The sequence below is a fragment of the Electrophorus electricus genome, chromosome 24 (assembly GCF_013358815.1).
Source record: "Electrophorus electricus isolate fEleEle1 chromosome 24, fEleEle1.pri, whole genome shotgun sequence".
Taxonomy (NCBI): Eukaryota; Metazoa; Chordata; class Actinopteri; order Gymnotiformes; family Gymnotidae; genus Electrophorus; species Electrophorus electricus.
This window is the reverse complement of record NC_049558.1, coordinates 5,877,198-5,901,944: the sequence shown is the minus strand read 5'-3', so window position 1 is coordinate 5,901,944 and position 24,747 is coordinate 5,877,198. Positions and strand designations below refer to the sequence as shown.

The 24,747-nt window shown below is 40.7% G+C and overlaps 2 protein-coding genes across 3 annotated transcripts; both read left to right on the top strand.

Moving 5' to 3' along the window:
• Positions 1-2,309: 2,309 nt before the first annotated feature.
• rnd1a (Rho family GTPase 1a) lies at positions 2,310-11,684 on the top strand. Its single transcript, XM_027007026.2, has 5 exons — positions 2,310-2,565; positions 3,093-3,180; positions 8,514-8,623; positions 8,738-8,872; positions 9,021-11,684. Exons 1-5 carry the CDS (start codon positions 2,446-2,448, stop codon positions 9,264-9,266), a joined length of 699 nt encoding a protein of 232 aa, XP_026862827.1. The 5' UTR covers positions 2,310-2,445; the 3' UTR covers positions 9,267-11,684.
• An 8,732-nt stretch (positions 11,685-20,416) lies between these two features.
• Positions 20,417-24,723, top strand: prim1 (DNA primase subunit 1). 2 transcript variants are annotated; one of them, XM_027006987.2, is made up of 12 exons: positions 20,417-20,614; positions 21,457-21,614; positions 21,771-21,877; positions 21,979-22,052; positions 22,422-22,558; positions 22,813-22,871; positions 22,979-23,180; positions 23,364-23,496; positions 23,631-23,700; positions 23,898-23,995; positions 24,136-24,234; positions 24,328-24,723. In XM_027006987.2, the coding sequence occupies exons 1-12, from the start codon at positions 20,506-20,508 to the stop codon at positions 24,345-24,347; spliced, it is 1,266 nt and encodes a 421-aa protein (XP_026862788.2). In that variant the 5' UTR covers positions 20,417-20,505; the 3' UTR covers positions 24,348-24,723. The 2 variants fall into 2 exon arrangements, with proteins under 2 accessions (XP_026862788.2, XP_026862787.2); XM_027006986.2 differs by having other exon boundaries at positions 23,361-23,496.
• The last annotated feature ends 24 nt before the right edge of the window (positions 24,724-24,747 follow it).

The following is a 24,747-nucleotide window of genomic DNA, read 5'->3' as shown; positions in this document are numbered from 1 at the left end:
GAGTAACAGAACATGTTGACATATATAATGTTTCATCTGTAGCAGCCACCCACCCCCTGTACATTCATGCCCTTGAGTTCTAGGGGCATAAATATTTGAACAATTTGGAGATGTGAAATCATTGTTGTAGAAGTAGAATGTTTGTTGTTGATGTTCACACTTACTATATTGGACTGTGTTTAGATTAACATGTTCATTTTTAAAAGACATGATTAAAATGCCTCTTAGCCTTGTAGTTTGCAGTCACTTGTGGATGATAGGGCCTCACTGTGTCAATAAAATGTTGATTGTACTACATTGACAAAAAATAAGCCATTTGAAACAACTAAAAAGAGATACTGTCATTCTTCTAATAGTTTTTTTTTTTATCATAACTGTAACACATAAATTTGCAAATCCTGATGATGAAATAGCTTCAACATTATTCTATGACCTTTGGCATTAAAAACATAATTACCGACTAAAATTCTTATTATTCACTAAAAATGCACTTTTACCATTCCAGAGTGCTAAATAGGATCCGTAAATACTATGATTCATTGTATCAAATGCAAGCATTTTTAACAGTTTGGTTGTGTACATCAGGGCTAGTCATATAAAAAGTTTATATAAGCAAAGTTTAGTGAAGTGAGCATGAAGTGAAGTGAAGTGAAGGGTGACATGTCAGCAGACAAGAAACTTTTTTGGGTTGTGTAACACTTAAATGAGATCATAAAATAGCAGTTTACCTTTGAATGTATAAAATCCAGATGTGCAAGGGCTAGTTTAAAGAATGCCAATGCACAATTCTAAACCAGGTCTTGTGCCCAGTCCTTCATTGGTATTTATGGGAAATAATTGTGAAAGAAAAGACAGCATAGATTGTTCTTGTATTGAAATTAGTTATATAAACCCCCAACAGCAACATGCACAAACAAAAGCACACACACACACACAAGCATGAAAGCACGCACGTACACACTCACACATGCAGGCATACACACACAGTACAGGTGCATAAAGAACAGTGCATTAGAGAGAATTTAAGAATTTAAAGGCAAATAGTAAGCAATATTTGGCAAAAGAACACAGGGACACATACGTATGCAATTGCAGCGTCATCATTCTAACATGGTGATCAGTACAGTTAATCTAATCATCTACTCCCATTGTATTTTAAGATATGGGTTGTCAAGCTTATGTCTTGCTTTCCAAATAGGTAGTGATGAATCTACATAGTATATAGAGGTGAGACCTGGAGGTATGAGGGTGCTTTTAATCAGTTGCTCTGCATGGTTCACTATATGGTGCTACCCAACTGAGATGTGATGTGATGTGTTTTGTTTCCTGTTTCAGTTTACGTTCAGGGAAGACCAGACCATCTGTCCCGAGGCTGAGTTTGGCCAATACACAAGTACAAACACACACACACACACACACACGCACACACACACACACACACACACACACACACACACACGGATACATGCGCATGCGTGCACGAGCACACGCACACACACACACACACACACACGCCCTATCATACACTTTCACATGAACGGTGATGGGTAGCATCCTGTCATCTTCTACCCTAAAGATTACTGATTTGATGTGTCTAATCTGCTGTCACAAATGCAGTTAGATTACACAAAGTAGATTTGGGAGGAAACTTTAGGTTTTGCTGCAGCTCATAATATTCGCCAAAATATTGAAAGTGCTGTTGTTACTAATGATCGTTTTTCCTTGTTAAGACCTCTGTTTAAAATTGCATTTGTACATTCATTTCGCTATAATGATCCATGTTATTCTATGTCAGTTTGAAGTGATAAGCGTAAAGCTACAGACGGTACACAACCCGTTGTCTCTGAAGGTATGGCATATTGAATTCAGATTGAAATATTTGCCATAGACCAAGTATTACATGATAAAAACAATGCAGAGTTCTACGTACATTTTAGGTTTTTTTGGATTCTCAATCTGTCTATTATATCTTTCGAAACGATGGGTTCAATAGTACTCAACTTTATAATGCAACAATTTGTCGCGGTGTTGTTCACGGTCTCCTGAAAAGTTCTGAAGATGTACTTTCTACCAAACTTAGTCTAACTTGATGCATATAGAAACAAACCGTTCACTGTTGTCTATATATAACAAATGTCCGAAATTAATTAATCTACTATAATAAAATAAAAATAAGACAGCAAAAGGCGCTTGCAGTGGATACGACTCCTAGACGCGCTGCGTAATTGGCAGGGATGCGCAGCGCTGATTGGATGTTTGAGCTACATAAATTGCCGCAGTTCCATAATTCTTGCTAGACAGCTGGCGGCTCTCTTTGGGTTGGTAGCGTGAGCGGTGTCCCCAACACCGATGCTGGCTTATCATTACTGGTCTGGAACTTAACACCGCCGTAACAAGTGAATGTAATCATATTTATAATAGGTCTGGGTTTCTGCCACGCTGAAAATGAAGGAACGGAGAATAAGCCAGCCTTTGGTAGCCCGCTGTAAACTGGTTTTAGTGGGAGACGTTCAGTGCGGGAAAACGGCAATGTTACAAGTCTTGGCAAAGGATTGTTACCCAGAGGTAAGCTACACTTGTGTTTGAAATGAACCATGCGGAAACCAGTAAATACGAAAACGATAGTTATTGGTTATTATATGAAATCATACATATTAATATCATACGTTGATGATATCACATCCATGATATCATATGAATGATACGTTGCTGATAGTTATTTTTCTTTTGAATGCATGTTCCCAAGGAAGACTGAACGCATCTTAATCGACAACAAAAATCAGTGTTTTCATTAAGAAACTATACCCGACACGTGATTTATTATGCACGTGCTGTGTGTCGAGTTGAGAATTGGTGACTCAGCTCACGAAACGTAGCAGGTCAAGATAAACCAGAAGAAAAAAAAACATAACCAACAACATCATAAACAACAACAAAAGGATCAAAGTTACAATGCGCCAGCTTAAAACATCTCTTATAGTGCACCAGGGTATCTCTTGCTCATGCGCACGGATGATAAATAATGTTTTCTGACAGATCTGCTTTGTTATAGTCAGAAATGACTAACCATGGCATGTTATTGTTGTCAACAGACATACGTTCCGACTGTGTTTGAAAACTACACAGCTGGCCTGGAATTAGATGATCAGCGTGTTGAGCTTAGTCTGTGGGACACATCTGGTGAGATATCTGATTGCTACAAAGACATGATTGCAATTATTCAATTCATTACAATAGTTTTCAACTACTTATAGATTATGCTTTACCTCTCTGCATTACTGACCTAGTTGGGACTTCTTCCCAGTATGGAATAACTAACTATCTAACTAGCTAACTGTCTATTTATTTATTTATTTTTGTTTTTATTTTATTGTCTGTCTGACTGTCTCTGTCTGACTGTATGTATATGTTGTGTGTCGGTTTATCAGGATGTATGTATGCGCTGGCCTGTCTGTGTGTTTGTCTCTCTGTCTGTCTATATGTGTGTGCTGGCCTGTCTGTCTTTATGTATGTATGTATGTATGTATGTATGTATGTATTTATGTACTTATGTGCTGACCTGTTTGTCTGTCTGTATGTGCAGGCCTGTCTGTGTGTCTGTTTGTCTATCTGTCAGTATGTACAGGCCTGTCTGTGTTTCTGTCTGTATTTATGTTCAGACCTGTCTGTGTGTCTGTTTGTCTGTCTGTATGTATGTGCAGGCCTGTCTGTGTGCCTGTTTGTCTATATGTATGTGCAGGCCTGTCTGTGTGTCTGTTTGTCTGTCTGTCAGTATGTGCAGGCCTGTCTGTGTGTCTGTTTGTCTGTCTGTCAGTATGTGCAGGCCTGTCTGTGTGTCTGTTTGTCTGTCTGTCAGTATGTGCAGGCCTGTCTGTGTGTCTGTTTGTCTGTCTGTCTGTCTGTCTGTCTGTCTGTCTGTCTGTCTGTGTATCTGTTTGTCTGTACGTATGTATGTGCAGGCTTGTCTGTGTGTCTGTCTGTTGTTGTTGTTGTTATTATTATTATTATTATTATTATTATTGGCTGTTTTTGTGCAGCTTACATAAATGTCCCAGCTTCTTTCTTATTCTCTGCAGTGGGGACACCGATGGCATTTAATAAATCCCCACATTATAGAGATAAATGATAATCAGCTGCTTTTATCAGAGCATAAACGCTCTTCAACATGTGTTAATCTTCTGTGAGCAGGTACTGGGAGATCTTATTTAATACATGTGAACATGGGAATTATTACAGTTTGTTCAGGGAACTAGTGAATTGTGATATGGTCATGAATAGTGAACAGACATTAAAATGAGGCAGCTATTTTTTAACAGCATTATTTAAGACCATGTTTATATCTGTCAAACCATGCCTTTTCCTACTCCCACTTCCCTCTTATATGTGAGTGTGTGTGTGTGTGTGTCCACAGAGGTGGACAGAGTAGCCTAAAACCATTATCAAACCTCTGTCCAAAACGTCCTGTTTCACTGGAGATTTATACTGCTCATCAGTTTTAATACAGTTCTGTGCAGTTACCCCCTGGAATCTTACACCTGCCCATCACATTTATATGAGCTTGTTAGACATCCCATTTCAGCGACCCCCCCCCCCCCCCCCCATAGCTATAATAGCTACCCCTCTTCTGGGAAGGCTTTCCGTAAGATTTTGGGATGTCTTTGGGAATTTGTGCCCATTTAATCAAAGAACATTTGTGAGGTCAGGTAATGATGTTGGATGAGTAAGCTTGACTTGCAAACAACATTCCTCTTCATCTAAAAAGGGTTCGGTAGGGTTAAGTTTAGGGCTTCATGCTTGCCACTGGAGTTGATCCACACAAACTCATCAAACCAGGTCTTTATAGACCTCACTTTGTGCACAGGGACACAGTGTTGCTGGAACAGAAAAGGGCCTTCCTCAAACTATTGCCACAGAGTTGGAAACATATAATTACCTCAAATGTCTTGGTATGCTATACAAAGACTTTACCCTTCACTGGAACTAAGGGACCTAGTCCAAACCCTGACCCAGACCATTTTCCCTGTGTTGACACTTTGCATCCAGGTAGTTAGTATTCTCCTTGCATCCGCTGAACCTAGACTCGTCCATCAGATAGTGAGGCTTGATTCATCACTCTAGAGAACGTTTCCACTGCTCCAGAGTGCAGCGGTGGCTTCACAGCACGCCAACTAACACTCAGCATCGCACACAGTGGTCTTGGGTTTGTGTGCAGTCACTCGAGCATGGAAACCCATTTCATAACCCTTGGGCTGACAGTGTGTAACTCTGCAGTAGTGAGTGATGCAACAGTGAAACTATTTGGCACTTGGCGGCACCAGCCTATGATTTTGCGTGGACTACCATTTTGTGACTGAACTGCTGCTGCCCCTGGTTGCTTACATTTCACACAAGCAGGATTTACAGTTGACTATGGGTTAAAGTCATTGAGCTTTTCAGTATGTCCCATTCTACAGCCAGTGGTGGTCAATGGAGAATTGCATGGATATGTAGGTCTATACACCTGTTAGCAATGGGTGTAGCTGAAACACATGACCTCAATAATTTGGAGGGGTGTCCACATACTTTTGACCATACGGTATATATGCAATTGAATAAATGTAACGTTTGTTTGTGTGTGTGTGTGTGTGTTGAGGGAAGGGAGAGGGTGCCTTTAATTTTGGGGATCTCAGAGGTGTCCCCATGGTATAACATGAGCCTAGCGCTAGGAACAAGGGAGCTAGAAATGGGGGTAGTTGAGAGGGCCATTCTGAGAAAACACAGCACTACTGCAGAGGGCGTCTCTGTACAAGCCTGTCTAAATGTCTGCAGCATACATCGCTATGCCAGCACAGTCTGAAACATCCCTAAACAAAGATCAGCAGCGACATAGCAGAATTACATGATCACCGGCTCTACAGAGAACCAGAATGTTAATAGAGAAATTATTTCAAAGTCTGATTGGGTGCACGTTGTCTGTGTTAATTTATGTTATTTATTTTGATTATGTACATTCATCTTTCAAGGGGGTTGTTTGTGTATTTTTGTTTTTACCTGTGTGTCTGTGTGTCTGTGTGTGTGTGTGTGTGTGTGTGTGTGTGTTTTCCTTGATTTGCAATAGTAGGGCAATGATAGCAGGGCAGTAGTTCCTTGATTAGTGACTAAGGCGCTGCTTTCTCAGGAACCAATCATGTCACCTTTAAGAAATGCTAATAGCACCCGAGGCCTGGATTTAGACTGAGTCTCGAGACGCAGTGGCAGTTGTGGCACAGGGACCTTTAGCAGCGGCTAGACCTGAGACCTTTCTGTGAGTGAAACTCAGAAGGAAGTGTGGGCTCCAGTTTGTTCCTGATGCATTGCTTCAGATTTGGACGAGATGCATTCTGTTGAGTAAGTGTGATTGTTCCATACTCAGAAGTTTGCCTTATTCACTTCAGCGAGAGATGTAGGTGCAGTTGTTTTGAAGAGATAACAGCTCTTTGGTGTGAAGTTTAGAAGCTCCTGTGTTGATCTCTGATGTTTTATTTCTGATTCAAGGATGAAATTAGGTAGTAAATAAGAAGGCGCGTGTGTGTGTGGGCGCGTGTGTGTGTGGGCGCGTGTGTGTGTGGGCGCGCGTGTGTGCGCGCGCGTGTGTGCGCGCGTGCGTGTAGATGACAGAGTTGGCAAAGAGGAACAGACCCCAAGAGCCTTGGCTCAAAGAAGGGTAGCTGTAACCCTCAGATGTCTGTTGTGCTTGCCAGTTGGCCTTTCACACCAGCAACAGATTTTTATTTAAAAATCTCTCTCTCTCTCTCATTTCTGTTTACCAAGATCAGAATTCTATCAGAATTCTGTCTTTTTCCTCTTTTTCTTATCTCTCAAATCATTGGTCCTCTGGTTTCTTTGGGAATTTATCGGGAATAATATACCTGCAACACAGATATAAAATGCTTGATATCTCTGTTGCACATTTTGTGTTATATTTGTCATAATGACATTCATTAAAATATGTTACATTAATACAATATGTTATATATGTAATAATAGCATTCATTAAAATGTAATTTTTTTTTATCATGCTCTATAACAATCATAGGGGTAAGCAGTAATAATATGGATGTAAAAAATGTTATTTGAGATTTAGCCTGAATATAATCTATTTCTCAAATGCCATTTGTGTTATTTTACTGCTGGCCTGTCCACATGTTACAGCAATCGCAGGGTTACTTTTTTTTTTGCGCAACACCAGTGACGCCCGTTAAATCTGTGTTAGTTATCATGCCTGATTACTGAAGTGCTTTCCTATTTTTGTAATGTGAATATTTGGCTGATTTTCTTACTTACAGTTAGGGATAGTCAGTTGTGATTGCTTTGCCATGTGAACCCATTACTAATACACGTTCTGTGTATTCTGCAGAAATTACTGTCACCTAACTTCACCAATTTGGTTTTGACTTATGTGTATGTAGGCTATTGAGATAAAGTAGGATGATTGTTGAAACTTACTTGTCAGTTAGATTGCCATATATAACCCTAAACCTGCATAACCCTAAACCTGGTCATAACCTCAGCCTTAGTCATCAAAACGCTTCAGTTTTGATGCTTTAGTTGTAAAAAAGAAACAGCTATTCTAAAACGTCTGATGCTCCTGACAAGGTAGCTACACATGCACCTAGATGTCAGCCTACCTTAGGATGCAGTGAAGACTTAAAACCTACTGGAATTCTTTGGTATTGATACTGGAATGTGCTTTGAACTGACAAAAACTGATTTCCAGATCAATTTGTAATCAGAGTGTGTGAAAGCAATCAGCAATCAGCAGCCGTTGCCAGATGCATTAAGTCAAGTGAACTTCATTAATTGTGCATGGCTTCATTAGTAGTAGGAACATGGAGAGACTCGCAATCCCACAGGCTTGCATGTGCACACACATGTACACACACGCGCACACACACACACACACACACACACCCATGAACACACATGCATGCATGCACGCACACACGTACGCATGCACACACTCTAATAGTGACTAATTAGAATGGTCTTAATTGAATTTGCTCAGACACCGCTTCAAACACTCTCCATATCAAAGTGCATGTAATATGAGAGGGTGCATAAAAGCGTTGACACATATTTCCTTCCCGATAGTGCTAGTCTTTGGTCTTCAGTGAAATTCTCATGCATTAACTCAAGTCTAATGCCAAGGATTATAAAAGAAGTACATCCAGATTTTTGCTGTAGTTCCAAACACATACCCAGTTAGACAAGTAGCCTGTTTACATTTGCTTGTGCTGTAATATGTTCATGTACCGATGCATCATCTTAAATATGTTCATGCTTCTTTATATTTTATTTATTGATTTTGTTATCTGAAAGTACATTTTAATTGTAGCCTGAGTTCTACTGGAAGTTCACATAAATAATGTAACGTTTCATTTTTCGGACAGGATTGTTTCACACACATAGTTTTACCAAAAAGATGAGAAGTTGTAAAAGCAAACATCTCTCTTGTTCTAGTGAGAGTTGGTTAATAATGGGTATTTTTCCCATAGGTTCTCCCTACTATGACAATGTTAGGCCACTCTGCTACAGTGACTCAGATGCTGTGCTGCTCTGTTTTGACATCAGCCGACCTGACACTGTTGACAGCTCTCTGAAAAAGGTAAAGGAGTTTTCCAAGTACCCTTACCTGGACCTGGTGGTGAAATATGACATTGTTTAATATCTAGTGTTATAAAATGATATTAGTTTTAGGAATGTTCCTTTCTCCTTGCAGTGGAAAACGGAGATCATGGATTTCTGTTCCACCACACGTATCCTTCTGGTTGGATGTAAGACAGACCTGCGCACTGATGTGTGCACACTGATGGAGCTCTCCAATCAGAAAATGGTACCCATTTCTCACGAACAGGTCAGCTAACCACATCCTCTGATTATCTCAAGACCTCTGACAACCTCTGTCAGTGGTTTCTTTCTTTCTTTCTTTCTTTCTTTCTTTCTTTCTTTCTTTCTTTCTTTCTTTCTTTCTTTCTAAATATTTTACGGTTCCCACTATTCAGGGGTCTTCACTAGCAAAGCAGGTGGGGGCGGAGACATATCTGGAATGTTCTGCGTTCACGTCGGAGAAAAGCATCCACAGCGTGTTCCGCTCAGCAGCCCTCGCATGCCTCAACAAGCTGCAGCCGCCCACCAAGCCCAGCCCCGCCCCCCGCCTGTCTAAGCGACTCCTGCACCTGCCCAGCAAGGCGGAGCTTCTCAGCTCCTCCCTCAGCAAGGAGAAGACCAAGAGTTGCTCCATCATGTGAACAAGACTCTTCATTCGTATCCCAAGACAGACTGATAGGAGGGCAGATCTGGGGAGCAGAGAGGTCGTTTGATGACCTTTGGTGACTCCTTCCACCCTGCACCTCCCCACCCAAACACCCATGCTCTGCCTTTTCTGTTTTAACTTCTTCCTTTTACTTATAATGAAGGGCAGGTCCCGCTGAAGGGTTTCTGTGTGGATTGTGTACATTTTTCTTGAATGCACCTCTTCTGTGAAGCATCTTTTCTGACTAATAACATAAAACTTCACATGAACTTCATTTTGTATTTAAAGACCGTGAGGTATTCATTTTCTTATGTTTATGCATTGTGGTGCATATGTATAGGAACGAGTGATGAACTGTGACTACATTTCAACTTCAAAAAAAGGCTTCCTATACAGTGTTATGCACTTGAAGGTGTTTTAATTGGAAACTGGATTCAGGGATTATTATCCACTGAACATGTCAGTGAAAGTGGGTGAGGAAGCAGGCAAAGTGTCATGTCAGGACACGAAAGGGTAAAGGGAGCAACTGGGGAAGTTCCATTTCCTCTTCAAAAAGGAAAGAATGGTTATAAATCTGACAGTAGCTCGAGCATGCAGTCACATTTAGGGAGTTAGATTGTGGACCGAATGCTGACTCTCAGTCTCTTTCTCGCATGCACATGACCCCAATTCATATCACGTTCGTTTATAAATCCCAGCCAGTGCTCCCTTTATAGAGGGCCGATCCAGCCATTTGCCAGAGCGACGTAAGGAGGAGCTATTGCGATGGCGGCTCTGCCCGAGCAGCCTGGTTTGGAAGGTGCTTGGCACTGCAGTGGCTGCTTTAAAAAGCTTGGTGCCTGAGCTTTAAGCATGCCTGTTTGGGCCCATCACAGCAGAGACAGGGGCATTAGCTGGTGAGGCAAGAGGGCATTTCTGCTCTGCTCAGTCTGATGAAAGGTTACACAAGAAGGAACCATGTTTAACGGGCCTAGATTTTCTTGCCCATAACTCTTTTTGGTTGTAGGATTATTAATGCTGTTGCAGCGTGTATGTAGCACCTGTCCATGGAAGCTGCCCTGAGGGGCTGGTGCTTTGCAGTTCACCGAGCGTACGAGTCCGTTCTTAGACCTTATTCAGCTAATCTCTCTCTCAGTTACATCCATCAGTTACAATGCTAGACTGTTTAACTCAAAAAAAAGGAAAATCTTTATTATTACTACTACTGTTGCTGTTGTTGTTGTTGTCAATGTAATATAACAGTCATCCATTGCTTTGCTGAGGAAATTTCCTTTATAATTCCATTGTTTAAAGATGCAATGGATTTGTTCTGTGATTTTGTTTTGGGCTAATTAGGATTCCATACATTGTTTTCCATATTTCTAATTGCAGACCATCACCTTTATGACCAGTTAAAATATGTTTTAGACATTTTTTCACATCTCCAATATCTCTAATAACACCTAAATGAATAGCTAAAGATTGCAAACATTATATCCAACAACATGCTAATATACCACACAAAAAAACCCACCTGATTTTACTATTCCCTTGGAACTCACCTTGTAAACCTCAATCATTTTTATATCAATTCATCAAGATGAACAGCCTCCAGCTCAGCATCGGTAGGCTCGAATGCTGGGAGACTAGCATGCTCTGCAAAGAGTGTAGCTGCTTTAGCACTTGGGCCTCATTATAAGAAACTTTCAGGCTGGTCCTGCCACACACTTTTCTGAACATTCTTTTGCTTGTATTTTTGCTTAGCTATCTTCTTACATTCGGTTGAAACCTTAACCTGCACCACCTCACCCCTGCTCCTCCGTTTGTCTCTCTGGAACTGTGGAGAGAAGGGTAGCCTCTAACTGTAGACTTTGCGAGTTTGATATGCACAGCTTCCTGCATTATACTACATGCACTGCACCGGAATTCTACAGTGTTGCCTAGCAACAACCAAAGGGGTAAGGCTTGTCTCAAGGCTGTTGGGGAGACAGAGAGAGGATGGGTTTTCGTGCTGTAGCATTATGGATGAACCTACTGCAGAGGCAATAGCTATAAAGAGTCTATAAAGCAAAACTTGACTTCATCAGTCTGTCCCTCAGACACTATTGCTAATGTCACTGTGTGAAGTACTACACTAAATATATAGCTGTGTATTTAACATGCACCTTTTCCCCCTTTGGATACTTCATCTCTATGTACATATCTTAGTTTTGTATGATTATAATCTTTGTACAGACCTCCCCAAAATACCTGCAAATGAATAAGTTAAAAGTCTACTGTGTTTTATGTGTGGAATGTAGCCTAAAATGTCATGTGCGTGTTGTATGAATTTAATTTATTGACAAAGCTGTTTTTATTTCCAGTCGATCTGTTTTCTCCTGTGATAGGCTGTGGTCTTTGACTTAATAAAAATAAATTGGCATTATTCTGTTAACTCAGTTTTATTGGGAGTTTGTACAGACTTCAGGGTGATTCCAACACCACGGGTGATCGATAGATAGTCCCCTCCTCCTCCACAAGTGTGAGAAAGAGACTGACAGGCTGAGAGCACCGCACGTCCCCTGGGTTTTCAGGCTGATAGCTCTTGTGCAGAGAACACCCTGGCCTCGATGCCTTTGTCTCTCAGTATAACATTTCCACTCAAAAAAACCACTCCCTGGGGCACTTCACAATGCCCCCCCCCCCCCCCCATTCCAGCTACATACACTGAACAGCCCACTTATCCTTTGCACTGTGAAGCCAAGTTCCATACAGCTACCTTAACAACATGGATGAGCACACATCATCTGGTTAGACAGCCAGTGCTTGTCGCATGACAGCATCATCAATAACGTAAGGTTAGAAGTTTACTTCTGGATAATCCTGTGCTTAATATGACAGTTTATAAACCGTTTAATCAGGTGCTTAATATAATAATGAATAACCTGGAAAATCAGGTTAGTACGACATTCCTTAATATGAAATTCCTTCCTCAAATACTGACTTGTACTCACACACTGTATTGTGTGCTGTGCACGTCATGGTCTAGCAGTCTGTGGTGTGGATCTCTTACTGAAAGATGCCTAAAACACTTCTCATCTTCCCAACATGCACAAACATCCTATAACTCAGTACTCAGACTAAATATGAAGCATGTTCAATGGTTTCAAACAAACGAGGCCCCACGCTTTTGATATTATTAAAGAAGAGATGCATTATTCACACTCAGCAAACAGATCTATCACTAGGCTTTCTTGTTTGTTCACACCTATGGTAAGAGGGTCAAAGAAGCATTAAGGTATCAGCAGGAAAGAACAGCAGAAAAGACAGGGAAAGAGAAAGCGAAAAAGAGAGAGGGAATCTTATTGAAAGGTAGCACTTTAATTTCCTTAAATATTCATCTCTCTGTCTTTCATGTGCTCTCTCTGATTCATGAGCCTAGCTGGTAATGAACCTGAACTCTGTGAGGCTATTACAGCTCACCCTGGAGCTTAGAGTGAGAGTGAAAAAGCCAGATAAGAAATGATAGCAAGGAATTGTGTTGACTGGTTACTGATCAGCAGCTGTGTAATGGTCTGCCTGTCACCTCACATGCATTCACACATGCATTAGCACACACAAACACACACAGAATGAGTAAGCCTTGTAAGCTGTGTGAAAAAGTCATCTCTGTGTATGTGATTGTTTTTTTTCCTTCATGTGAAATTCCCTTAACCAAACTACATGGTGTGACACACATGTATGAGAAAATCAAACACAGAAAAACAAGAACAAGAAGCAGACAGCACTCATAAATTCTAATAAACCATCACAAGGACTACTCTCTCCAGACCTGATTGAAGTCAACATGGCTATGCCCACTGAAACAATCTGTTAAAGTATATGCAGCGAAGCAGAAAGCTCTGCACATGCACAAATGCACACACACACACACACACACACACACACACACACATACACACACACACACACAAACACACAGGTAAAAACAAAAATACACACACAACCCCCTTGAAAGATGAATGTACATAGTCAAATAAATAACATAAATTAACACAGACAACGTGCACCAAATCAGACTTTGAAATAATTTCTCTATTAACATTCTGGTTCTCTGCAGAGCCGGTGATCATGTAATTCTGTTATGGCGCTGGTGATCTTTGTTTAGGGATGTTTCAGACTGTGCTGGCATAGCGATGTATGCTGCAGACGTTTAGACAGGCTTGTACAGAGACACCCTCTGCAGTAGTGCTGTGTTTTCTCAGAATGGCCCTCTCAACTACCCCCATTTCTAGCTCCCTTGTTCCTAGCGCTAGGCTCATGCTATACCATGGGGACACCTCTGAGATCCCCAAAATTAAAGGCACCCTCTCCCCTCCCTCAACACACACACACACACACACACACACACACACACACACATACACACACACTCGTAGTTGCACACACACAAACAAGCACGCATGCATACGTACACACACACACACACACACACACACAGTGCGGGGGCATGTTGATGATGATGTCCTGGGGGTACGTTGATGATGGATGTTCATGTTTGGCTGTTTAATTAGCAGTCTGTGGCTACATGGCATTATGGTCTCGGCTGGGGAGGCCCTGGAGGGTGGGGGGTGGATAGGCTGAGGTGGGTGTATGTTATACTGGCTTAGCAGTTCAGGGGAACCTTGTGTGTGACTTTGGGCTTTGTTGTTGAGGAAGTCACATGGGCAGCTTTGTGGTGAGGTTCACTTGAGCTCATTTTGGTTTGATTCAAGAAACATGCTCATTTGCTTCATCCACACATAGTGACCAAGTACTTGCTCACTGTTGAGCTTCTGAAATTGTGGTACACTGTAAGACTGACTTACATTATTTCATATACACACTGGATACTTTAAAGTGTAAAATCTTTAAGCAATATATGTTCTCCTAATAGAGCAGTAACAATTTACCCACACCTTATGTGCATGTGGGATCTAGCTGAGTGTGAAACAGTGTTAATTTACAGAGGATGGTAATTAACTAATTGGGTCATGGTATATCGCCAGTGGGTAAGTGCCCTCAATCACAAATGGGCGTGGCAACTGTCTATGATGACATTATTTGGCACAAAGCAGTGGAAAACCTATTTTTTTTTATAAAGGTTGCATGTTTTCTCAATTGGAAATTTCATGGCCCAAACACATTAATGAACCTGTCAAGCTTTTAAAAATATTACCTTTTATAGTTAAGAACTGAAACTAAAATGGAAACCAAATCGTCAAATCTCTATCCAAAACCATCCACCACACGCGGAAAAATGTCACTACTTTTCACTCTACAAACATAAAAGCCTCAAACACCACATTTGTAATCCAGACACTTTCTTTGAAGAGCACTACATTTATTATTTTACAACTGACTATACCACAAAAACACATTTTGTAAGAAATTATGAGTGTTCAGAAAATAGGGTTTGAAAACAACAGCAGTCTGCATACAATGAATTAACGAGGCCAGGGTTCATGATGACAGCTTAGCTATATAAAAGACTTCTCATAGTAGTACTAAACATTTTTATCCTGGCCCATGATGGTGAGGTAGATGGATGATCTAGGAGCTCAATATTGGACATTGTTATGTATTGCTAATCCTCCTCTATTTTTGTCTTACTACAGATCTCATCTGACTCATGTACTGAGAGCAGCTTAATTCCTAAATCTGGGGAAACAGCATGGAATCCTATCTGTGGAGGAAAAAACAGCTAAAGAAAGCAATTATAATCAAAGTCTTTTTATTTGTGTAAAACACGAGTTCATTCCTAATGGCGAGAAAACTGGTGAAGTGCATTCTGTGTGGCAGGCGCACCATGAATAAATAAACACTGCGGTGTTTGTAAAACTGTACTGGATAAAACAATAAACAGAATAATATTAGTGTACAGCTTGGTATGTTCCACTGAGATGAATGTTATATACTGACTAACAGTATGTGAATTTTTAATAAGGCTGACACTTTCATAGTAAACATTGCCACATTTAAAAACATATTTCTGTTGGATGCATATGTCTCTAGACACTGGGAATATAAAGGACTCAGACTATTGTGAAGGTTCCATTGATAACTAAGGGGCCATTCTGTGTATGGATTACTCTACCCAACACCTCTCAAGGCCAGACTGAGCCCTTACGGATGTCACAACTTCCCACAGAGCCTATACAGCATCTGAGAGAGAGAGAGAGAGAGAGAGAGAGAGAGAGAGAGAGAGAGAGAGAGAGAGAGAGAGAGAACATGAAAACATGAGTATTCTTTCTTCTTTCAGTGTCAGACAATGCCCTTATGGCAATAGGAACGTAGTCATAGCAACAGCCTAAGTGTCTCTAAGTGTGTGTGTGGAGCTGTATGAAGCATGAATACAGATTTACTTTTACAGATTCAAAAGAGAAGAGCAGGTCAAATTAAATATTTAATGGACACCTCTTTGGTTTGTATACACAGTCTCTCTCTCTCTCTCTCTCTCTCTCTCTCTCTCTCTCTCTCTCTCTCTCTCTCTCTCTCTCTCTCTCTCTCTCCACAGTGAGGAATAGTCTGCTTTCTACCTGGAGATGAAAGCATTTCAGAAAATCTATGCAGTAGAAGAGAGAGAAAGTCTGCTTGATCTAAAACATAAAGATTTGGCCTATCACCTTAATCTCACTCTAATGATCATAATCTACTATAATGATGCAATATTATTACCTAATAATACAAAGCATTTCCCCTTTGTTGTTTATATCCTGTGACTATAAGTTTTAATGTTTCACCTATTCAAAGTTATGTCTTTGTGGCAATTGTGATATTTTTTGATGCTGTTTGGTCATATTTAACTTATTGATTTACTGTCAGTAGATCACACACACAACATGTCAAAGCAAAAGTCAAGCTCCATAATGTGTTGGACAGGAGCTGGAGTACATGACACATTGCACTTTACACTAAAACAGGGAGGCCAAAAGCCCCAGCACCTGTTTTGAAGGAAGCCCTATCCCTTGTCCTACGGAAGGGCTTGCAAGGGAAAGACTGTAGCTCGGGGATTTTCCACTCAGGAAAGAGATGGTTCCGCCCCCGCACGGAGGATGTCACTACAGGAGTAGGAAGGCTGAACAATAGAGGCTCGTGGGTCGGAGGTGGAGAAGGCAGAGGCGGAGGGGAGCTCCGGGGTGGAGCCCTGCCACATTGGCCCCTGCCATTCAGATAACCTCTCGCTTCTTAGCCAGACCCCCATCTTGCCCCACAAATACAGCCATTGTTAGAAGGCTGACATTATCGCACTATTTTTGTTGAGGCTGAGTAAACAGGCTGGTGCTAAGCATGCTCCCTTCAGCTCTCACGGCACACGGAGCCTGGAGCTTTGATTTTTCTCTCCCACAAACAAGGTGAATGTATTTTTACAGTCATAGGCTTTAGTTTAATTTTCTCAGGCTATCTTGAGATGCAATAAATAAAGGAAAGAAAACACAAACTAACAAAAAGAACACTGAACAAAAAATAGCATTTGGCAATGGTTTTAAGAATGGTTAAATGAATACAAAGGCTGTAAGATATAGAACTGCCATTCACAGTTAAATATGTCTATCTTGGCTGAGTTGGCATATCAGATTAGCTGCTGGTAGACATTTGATCACACATAAAACTATACAGTGTGTAGCACTCAACCCAACCAAGCATGCTGCATTATATAGCCATTGTAAATAAGCATGGGCTGCTAAATCATGTTTGTTAATTTACCAAAGTACATATTAGTGAGTGAGCTCTTCATTGAGTAGTGGAACTGTGCTCACCATTTTCAACCAGACATGCTCTCTCTGAGGTCCTCTTTTAGAGTGTGAAGGAGTACTTTTATTAGATGAGATGGACTGAGCAGAGTGTTCAGGCAAACGGAACACCAAGCACCACTTCATAAATGTCTCGTTCTCAGTCATCCCCTTCAGCCATATCACCCCTTTCACTCTTATATTCCATAACTGTATAATTGGGGCATGTTATATACCCTTGTCAATAACAATACTGATCACAAAATACATAGTCCTATCACAGGACTCCTGGGAATAAAACTTTGAGCACTCTAGAGCTGCTCAACAAATCCAACTAATTCAGCGATTTTAAAGGATATATAAAAGAGCTGGATGCCACTGATATCAAGACCAGAAAACTCCTCACTATGCATGGGGCACTGCACCCAAGGTCCAACATCCAAAGAAGAAGGGAGGAAGGGACCTCCAATGTGTAAGATACACTATCTAACACTATGTCAGACAAACATCCATGAATACATCCAAGCTCTGGCCCCTAAGCATGAGCTGATAAGGGGGTCCCTTAGAGAGATGGGGGATATGGTCATCATTGAAGCAGAGGAGGTGGCATGGCAGGTTAAGGTCCTCCATGGTATGTACCCCTGACAAAGAGCAGAGGAAATGGGTGTAAGACCATCCTGCCAAAGGAAAAAGTAGAACTGAAGAACAGCACAGAGGCACTAATCATGGCAGCAGAAGATCGAGCACTAATCACTAGGTCATTCAAAGCAGGGGTGTATCACACCAGAGAAGACCAAAGATGCAAAGGAGCCTCTGAGACAATCCAACACCTAGTAGTAGGATGTATGATGCTGGCAGGGAAAGCACACACTGAGAGACACCAAATTGTTTGGACATAATCAGGATAGAGACACACACAGAATGCTATATATGAAAGTGAATGCTATATTGTCAAAGTGAAAACCAAGGCTGAAATGATGCTGAAAGAACTCTCAATAGACCTGTGAGACAGGATTATGTCAAGGCACAGATCTGTGGAAGGAAAAAATTCTGCACCACCACTGTGCACCAAAGTGCACAAGAGCACTGTGACCTCTATCATTCTTAAGATTTCTAGATCTAGCTGCCTATAGTCAAACTGAGTAATTGGAGATGAAGGGCCTTGGTCAGATGAGGCACCATAAACTCAGTGGCCACTATGAATGACATCCACAGTTCCAATGTGGAGATGGGAGAACCTTACAGAAGGACAGCCATCAATGCAGCACTAATCAGGCCATTATGTTAGAGTATAAAGTCAGAAGCCAGTCCTCTCTAAAAGGCACTTAACAACCCTCTTGAAATTTCCCAGGCCATGAGAAGAAAGATTTGATTAAATAAAAACTGAACTATTTGGTCACAGTTCCTAGCACCATGTATAGAGGAAGCAAGACACTGAACATCACCTCATTATTACCATCCCTGCAGTAAGACACAGTGGCAGTATTATGTTGGGGAGATGTTTTTTTTTTTCTACAACAGGAACTGGGAGACTGGTCAATATAAAGGGCAAGATGGATGCAAAAAAATATAGAGCAATCCTGGAGAAAAAAAAAAACAAAACCTTTCCAGTATGCCCAAGGTCTCAGGCTGAGGCAAAGATTTCAACAAGACAACAACCCACAGAAAACCAGGAAAACACAGGAATGACTTAAGGAAAACTGGGAAAGACTAGGAGTGGCCCCGTCAGAATCTGGACCTGTATCTAACAGTGAATCTTTGGCAAGACCTGAAAAATGGCTGTGCAACCATGCTTCCCATGCATCTGGCTGAGCTTGAATGATTCTGCCAAGAAGAATGGGAGAAACGTCCAACAGGAAGGTGTGCCAAGCTTGTAGGATCATTCACAAGAAGTCTTGAGTCTTTTTGCCAAATGTGCTTTAATCAAATACTCAGGGTCTGAATACTTATGCAAATGGAATATTTCAGTTAATTTTAATAAAGGTACAAAACATTCCAAACATCTGTTTTTTTTTTCTTTGTTATTGTGTAGTATTGTGTGTAGATTAATGAGAAAATGAGTTGAATCTATTTTAATAGAGGCAGCAATGCTGCTCTGTGGGGACTGGGATTCAATCTAATATCTGGGCAAATGAACAACGCTGTAATAATAGGAGTCCTTGGACTAATACTACCTGAATGATTGAAGTTGTAAGATGATGTTGATAAGAGTGTCTAAATCCACAAATACACACACACACACACATACACACACACAAACACACACACAAACAATCTCCCTGGAATCCTAATCACACACGTACATACGCACATATATATTTAAGCAGTTTGCCTACACAGGTGGTGAAAGACCGCTGTCTGAAATGTCCAGTTTCTCTGGAAACCCTGTGTACTTCATAACAATTTTGACTATCTCTACATCATTTACTACAGTACACTGCAGTTACTCACCTGTAATCTTTTTCAGATTTATATATCACTACAGTACTTTACCAACAATAGGCATATTTGTTACAACCTTAACGTGGGATTACCATGGTATAAAATGACTGGCATCATAGGGAAAAATAGGGAAGAATGTTTATGATAAGTGAATGTAGACAGGTGAGGACTAGGCCTCAAATGGACTAGGCCTCAAAATTACACATTTTAGAACTGGATCTAAAAGTCTGGATCGGAAAAGGAGGTCTGCCTCCAGAGTTTGTACACAGACCTCTTTACTCAATACAAGAAGGCAGAGACTGTTGTGTAAAGTAGCCTATTCTGGTAATCAATGATCCGTATGGAAATGCATGACACATCTCTATAATAATAAATGAGACTCACTAAGACACAAACATCCCCACTGATGCCACTCTATAATGCTTACAACCACCGCACTGCAGGTGGGCACTAGAGAAGGGTGGGGCCGATGAAGTTGGAGGAGGATGGGATTGTTGTTGGATTAAGTTTACCCTCTAGTGGTTAAAAATAAAATTGCTAGATACCGATAGTACTGGTGTCACAATGCTTAAGCGCAATCATTTTAAACGGGGCAAGATACACTATTCTTCAGAGCTTTCAGATTATACAATTTCTTACTAGGAATAAGTCTCACATTGACAGTAAAAACTAATATAACTATATAGGTATATAACTAATAGTATACATACATATATGGGGTCTGTGCATCCTTAATAACGGATAATAAAACGCTATTATTATTTTTCCTTTTGTATAAACATATATCAGTCCATGAATTCATTACACAAGTAGAAGGGGAACATTGAAACATCTATTACATAAGCGTCATCATACAAAACGTTAAAAAAAAAACCGAAACATTTGCACATACACAAAACTTTAGGTGGCAGCAAAGCACCAAAATGCAAAAAGAAACATGACACGAGCAACAGACGTCGTCATTTCCCAAAGTTTCCCGCGCAGGTCTCCGGTCGCCGCGGTCGTCACTGCGCGCTAGTGACGGTGTTTTCAGTGCCATCACACTAGTTAGCCATCTCAACAATGCCAACCTCCGACTACGATCCCGCTTGCTTACCAGACCTGTTGCCACTTTATTACCGACGATTATTCCCATTTTCACAGTATTATCGATGGCTAACCTACGGCGGCGGTGAGTAGTTATATTTCTTGGCAAAGCGAGAAGGAGAAGCTGTCTTGGATTGTTAACCTAGGCTGATGGTTAGTTCGCTAAGCATTCCTAATCTAAGGCTATCTAGCGATCTATCAGATTTAATACGGTTTGGAGGAGATGGCAGACACTAAACGGGGTTAACACTTGGTTGTTAAGATGGATGTCTGACTGACTTCCACTTGTGCTTTATTGGCCAATAAGGAGGACTAGAAATATTGCCCACTCCAAACAACCATGTAATGTTACCAAACTACCATTAACAGCCAGCCAGCTCTGGTTAGTCTGGTTATAAGGAATCGTGCTTTGCAATGGTATTGTTATTGCCTGTAATTAATGGAGGCAAAACTCCTTATTTGTTTCATTCACCTGGAAGGACATGCCAGTTTTGCTTTGAACCTGCGGCGGGTAACTTAGTTTAACATTAGCAGCTAACCTACCTAGCTAAGATTTAAGAAGCTAAAAATATTATTTATAGTCTCCTATTCTGAATACAAGTAGCTGGCCTAATGTTTTCTGATATGTTGATACCCACCCTCGGCGTGCTTCGTAGTAGCGGTAACAGACATTTTGTTGTGAACAAAAGTAAATCTAATTGATTTAAAGAAAGCAAGAGAGAGGATCGCCGTTTGTCTTCTACTGATGTCGTGTAATGATGCTTGGACTGTGCAGTCCCTATAAAAGCAAGTTCAGAAAAAAAGAGTTGATGATCACCTTACATTAGGAAAACCACATTACATGGTAGGTACGATTACAGTGGCTGCATGGCAGCATCCAGTGAATTAGGATGAATAGCTCAACACTATAATCCTTCTCCTTACCAGTGTCCAAGAGTTACTTCCAGAACCGTGAGTTCTCCTTCACGCTCAAAGATGACATCTACGTTAGATACCAGTCTTTCAGCACACAGAACGAATTGGAGAAAGAGATACAGAAAATGAATCCCTATAAGATTGACATCGGTGCAGTCTACAGCCACAGGGTAATCAGTTATTCAATGTCACTGTTTAGTTACTGGACCCATAACCTCTTAAATATGTCACAGCTGTATGACTAACTTATCTTCTCGTATTCTATAAAGTCAGCATATTTGAGACTGAGATGTGTTGATTTAAACGTGCTTATCTATGACTGACAGCCTAGTCAGCATAACACGGTGAAGTCCGGAGCATTCCAGGCCCTGGAGAAGGAACTGGTCTTTGATATTGATATGACTGACTACGATGATGTCAGAAGCTGCTGCAGGTACCCTTTTTTTTTTTTTTTTTTTAACAGTTGAGACCTTATCTTTCTCATTTACAGTGTGTTTTAAATGGTTTGTTTTTATTTATTAAATTAATTTTCAGTGCTGCTGATATTTGCTCTAAGTGCTGGACTCTGATGACTATTGCGATTCGTATTCTGGATCGGGCACTGAGAGGTAAGAGTACACAATATATGTGTAGTAATACTGGCTGAACCTCCATGTCCTCAGTTAGAGCAATCGGTTATTACACCACAAGCTCTTTCACTATCTTGTGCTATACACTGTTGAGACATTTGAGGGAAACTGCGTGTCCTATCTGCCATGCCAGTGGGCTCGCTCTTTGGTCTAGTGATCAGAGCACATGTTTGTTAACTGGAAGACTCCGATCTGAAGCTGGATCTGCCTGCGCTACATCTATGGCTCACATTTATAAAATAATCAGTGTTAAAGCTGAACTCAAGGTAAGTAATCTGACTAATGTGTGATGCTCCATGTGTGTGGTTTTTTTTTTTTTTCTTTCTTTCTTTCTTTTCCATTGCCCAGAGGATTTTGGCTTCCAGCACCTGTTGTGGGTATACTCGGGCAGGAGAGGGGTGCACTGCTGGGTCTGTGATGAAGCCGCCAGGAAGTTGTCAGTTACTGCCCGTTCAGCTGTGGCCGAGTACCTCAGCTTAGTCAAGGTGAAGCTCGCTTCTGGACCTCTGAGATTCACTCCGCATTAGGACCATATCACTATCACAGAAGCATGGAGCTGTGATTACATTATGCACTTAAAGATCCTCTTTGAGCCACTTGTTTTGTTTTTTTAAATTTCAGTGAATGGGAAGAAAAATAAGTAAATATTTTTTCCTGCACATGCATTTCCTCTGTACGTTTTCGCTGTTTTAACTCAATGGGCTTTTGATTTTAAAACTGACCCTGTGCGTGAACTTAGGGTGGCGAGGAGACTGTGCGGAAAGTTGTGCTGTCAGACCCTATTCATCCTTTTATTAGGTACCACCTACTTTTCTTTAGATAAACCACCAATCGTCCATTCTTGCCAATAGTCTCCATATTTAATTTACAATTTGAGTCATAGTCACATAAACCATGTTTGGCAGCCAGTCACTAGGTGTGGTGGAGAACTACTTCAATAAGTACGCCATTGTGGATCAGGAGCTGCTGGCCAGTAAGGAGAGTGTGGACAGAGTGCTCAGCCTTCTCCCTGAGGATGTCAGGAAGGAGCTGCTGGTTCATTATCAGAATGAGAAGAACCCAGTGAATCGCTGGGGCATTCTGACGGACCTGGTGAATCAGAAAAGGGTAAACTTGTCTATAAGAAACATTTCATGCGTTCAAAGGCTTCTTAAATTTCACTTATTGACTTGATGCCTAAGGAAAACCTGGTGTTAAAGAATTTGTTAGCTAAGTGTGTGGTAATTTAATATCGTCACCTGTAAAGAAGATTAACTGCATAGTCATGTGTGCGTGGTTCTGTTGGAGGAGATGAGCAGTAAAAAGGGAGGTTACTTTGAGAAGGAGATCATGCTGCAATACTGCTACCCACGCCTGGATGTCAATGTCAGCAAAGGAGTCAACCATTTACTCAAGAGTCCATTTAGCATCCATCCCAAAACAGGTAAGAGAGCTTTCATAAGTGAGTGTGTAGATCTCCAGTTGTGCTCTAGAGTTTTTTATTTTTGGATGTATAAGAGAGGATCCACTCGGGTTGTGAATTTAGAAAATTCTATAGTGTGTGATTTCTGCATACAGGACGAGTTTCAGTACCAATTGATGTAAGAAACGTGGACAAGTTCAACCCTTTTGAGGTGCCTACAATAAGGCAAGTGCTGATTGTCCGTTTTAAAACGTGCTCACTTTCTGAAGTACTGCTCATTTAAAAACACACCATTCTTTGTTGACCATGATTTTTAAAAAGTCACTTTGAAATGCTTATTTTGGACATTAATGATAATTTAAAGGGAATTGCCATGTTACTAGTTCCGAGTAACCAAAGCATGGTGGCCCTCTTGGTTATAGCCTCCTCTGTGAAGAGTTGGACAAATCCAGAGCAGATGAAGAGGAGGATGGTATAAAAAATAATGAAACACAATCTGCTGAACGGCGCAAAATCCGAGGTAGGAAGCTTGGCATCTAATGCAAAAAAATATTTTTTTTACATTAGTAAAACTTCTTGTAGTATATTTTCTTTATGCAGAATTTCTCTGGTAGTGTATTACTTTTTTTCTTGTTGACTAAACACGTTTTCCACCCTCAGATTACAAGCGTACTAGCCTGGCAAAGTATATAAAGTTGTTTGATCAGTTTCTGGATGCAATGGCTCACACTAGGAAAGGAGAGATTTTGAAGAAAAGTGGTATGTTAAGAAAATACACCTTTTCCTTTCCAGGTTCATGTGACACAGCACTTGGAGGAAATCTTTAATCACTTCTATGACTTTATTTTGCAGATCTCCAAAAAGAATTTTGAGCAGTGATGGGATTAAACCACCTGTCATTTTCTTACTGCTTTACTAAATTGCTCCACTGCAGCAGACAAGGAAATCGAGGATTTTGATCATCTGCACTCATGCACTCCCCTCTTTTCAGGAAACGGCTCAAAGTACTTACCCTACATATTGCAGAGACTGGATATGTTAGTCAGATATATCTGTGGAGCTGCCATTAGAGGCTTTTTCCATCTAATATGAGTCTATTCCTGTTTTTCTTTGCATCTTATCACGGTCCTAAGGTTTTTATACATTAGAAAAATAAACAACTATCATACTGCAGGGTGCTTTGTTAAACAAGTAATATTTACTGTATATTTACCTTTTTTCTGTTAATAAATGTTAAAGTACGTGTAATCGACATTCATAGTGTGGAATTCC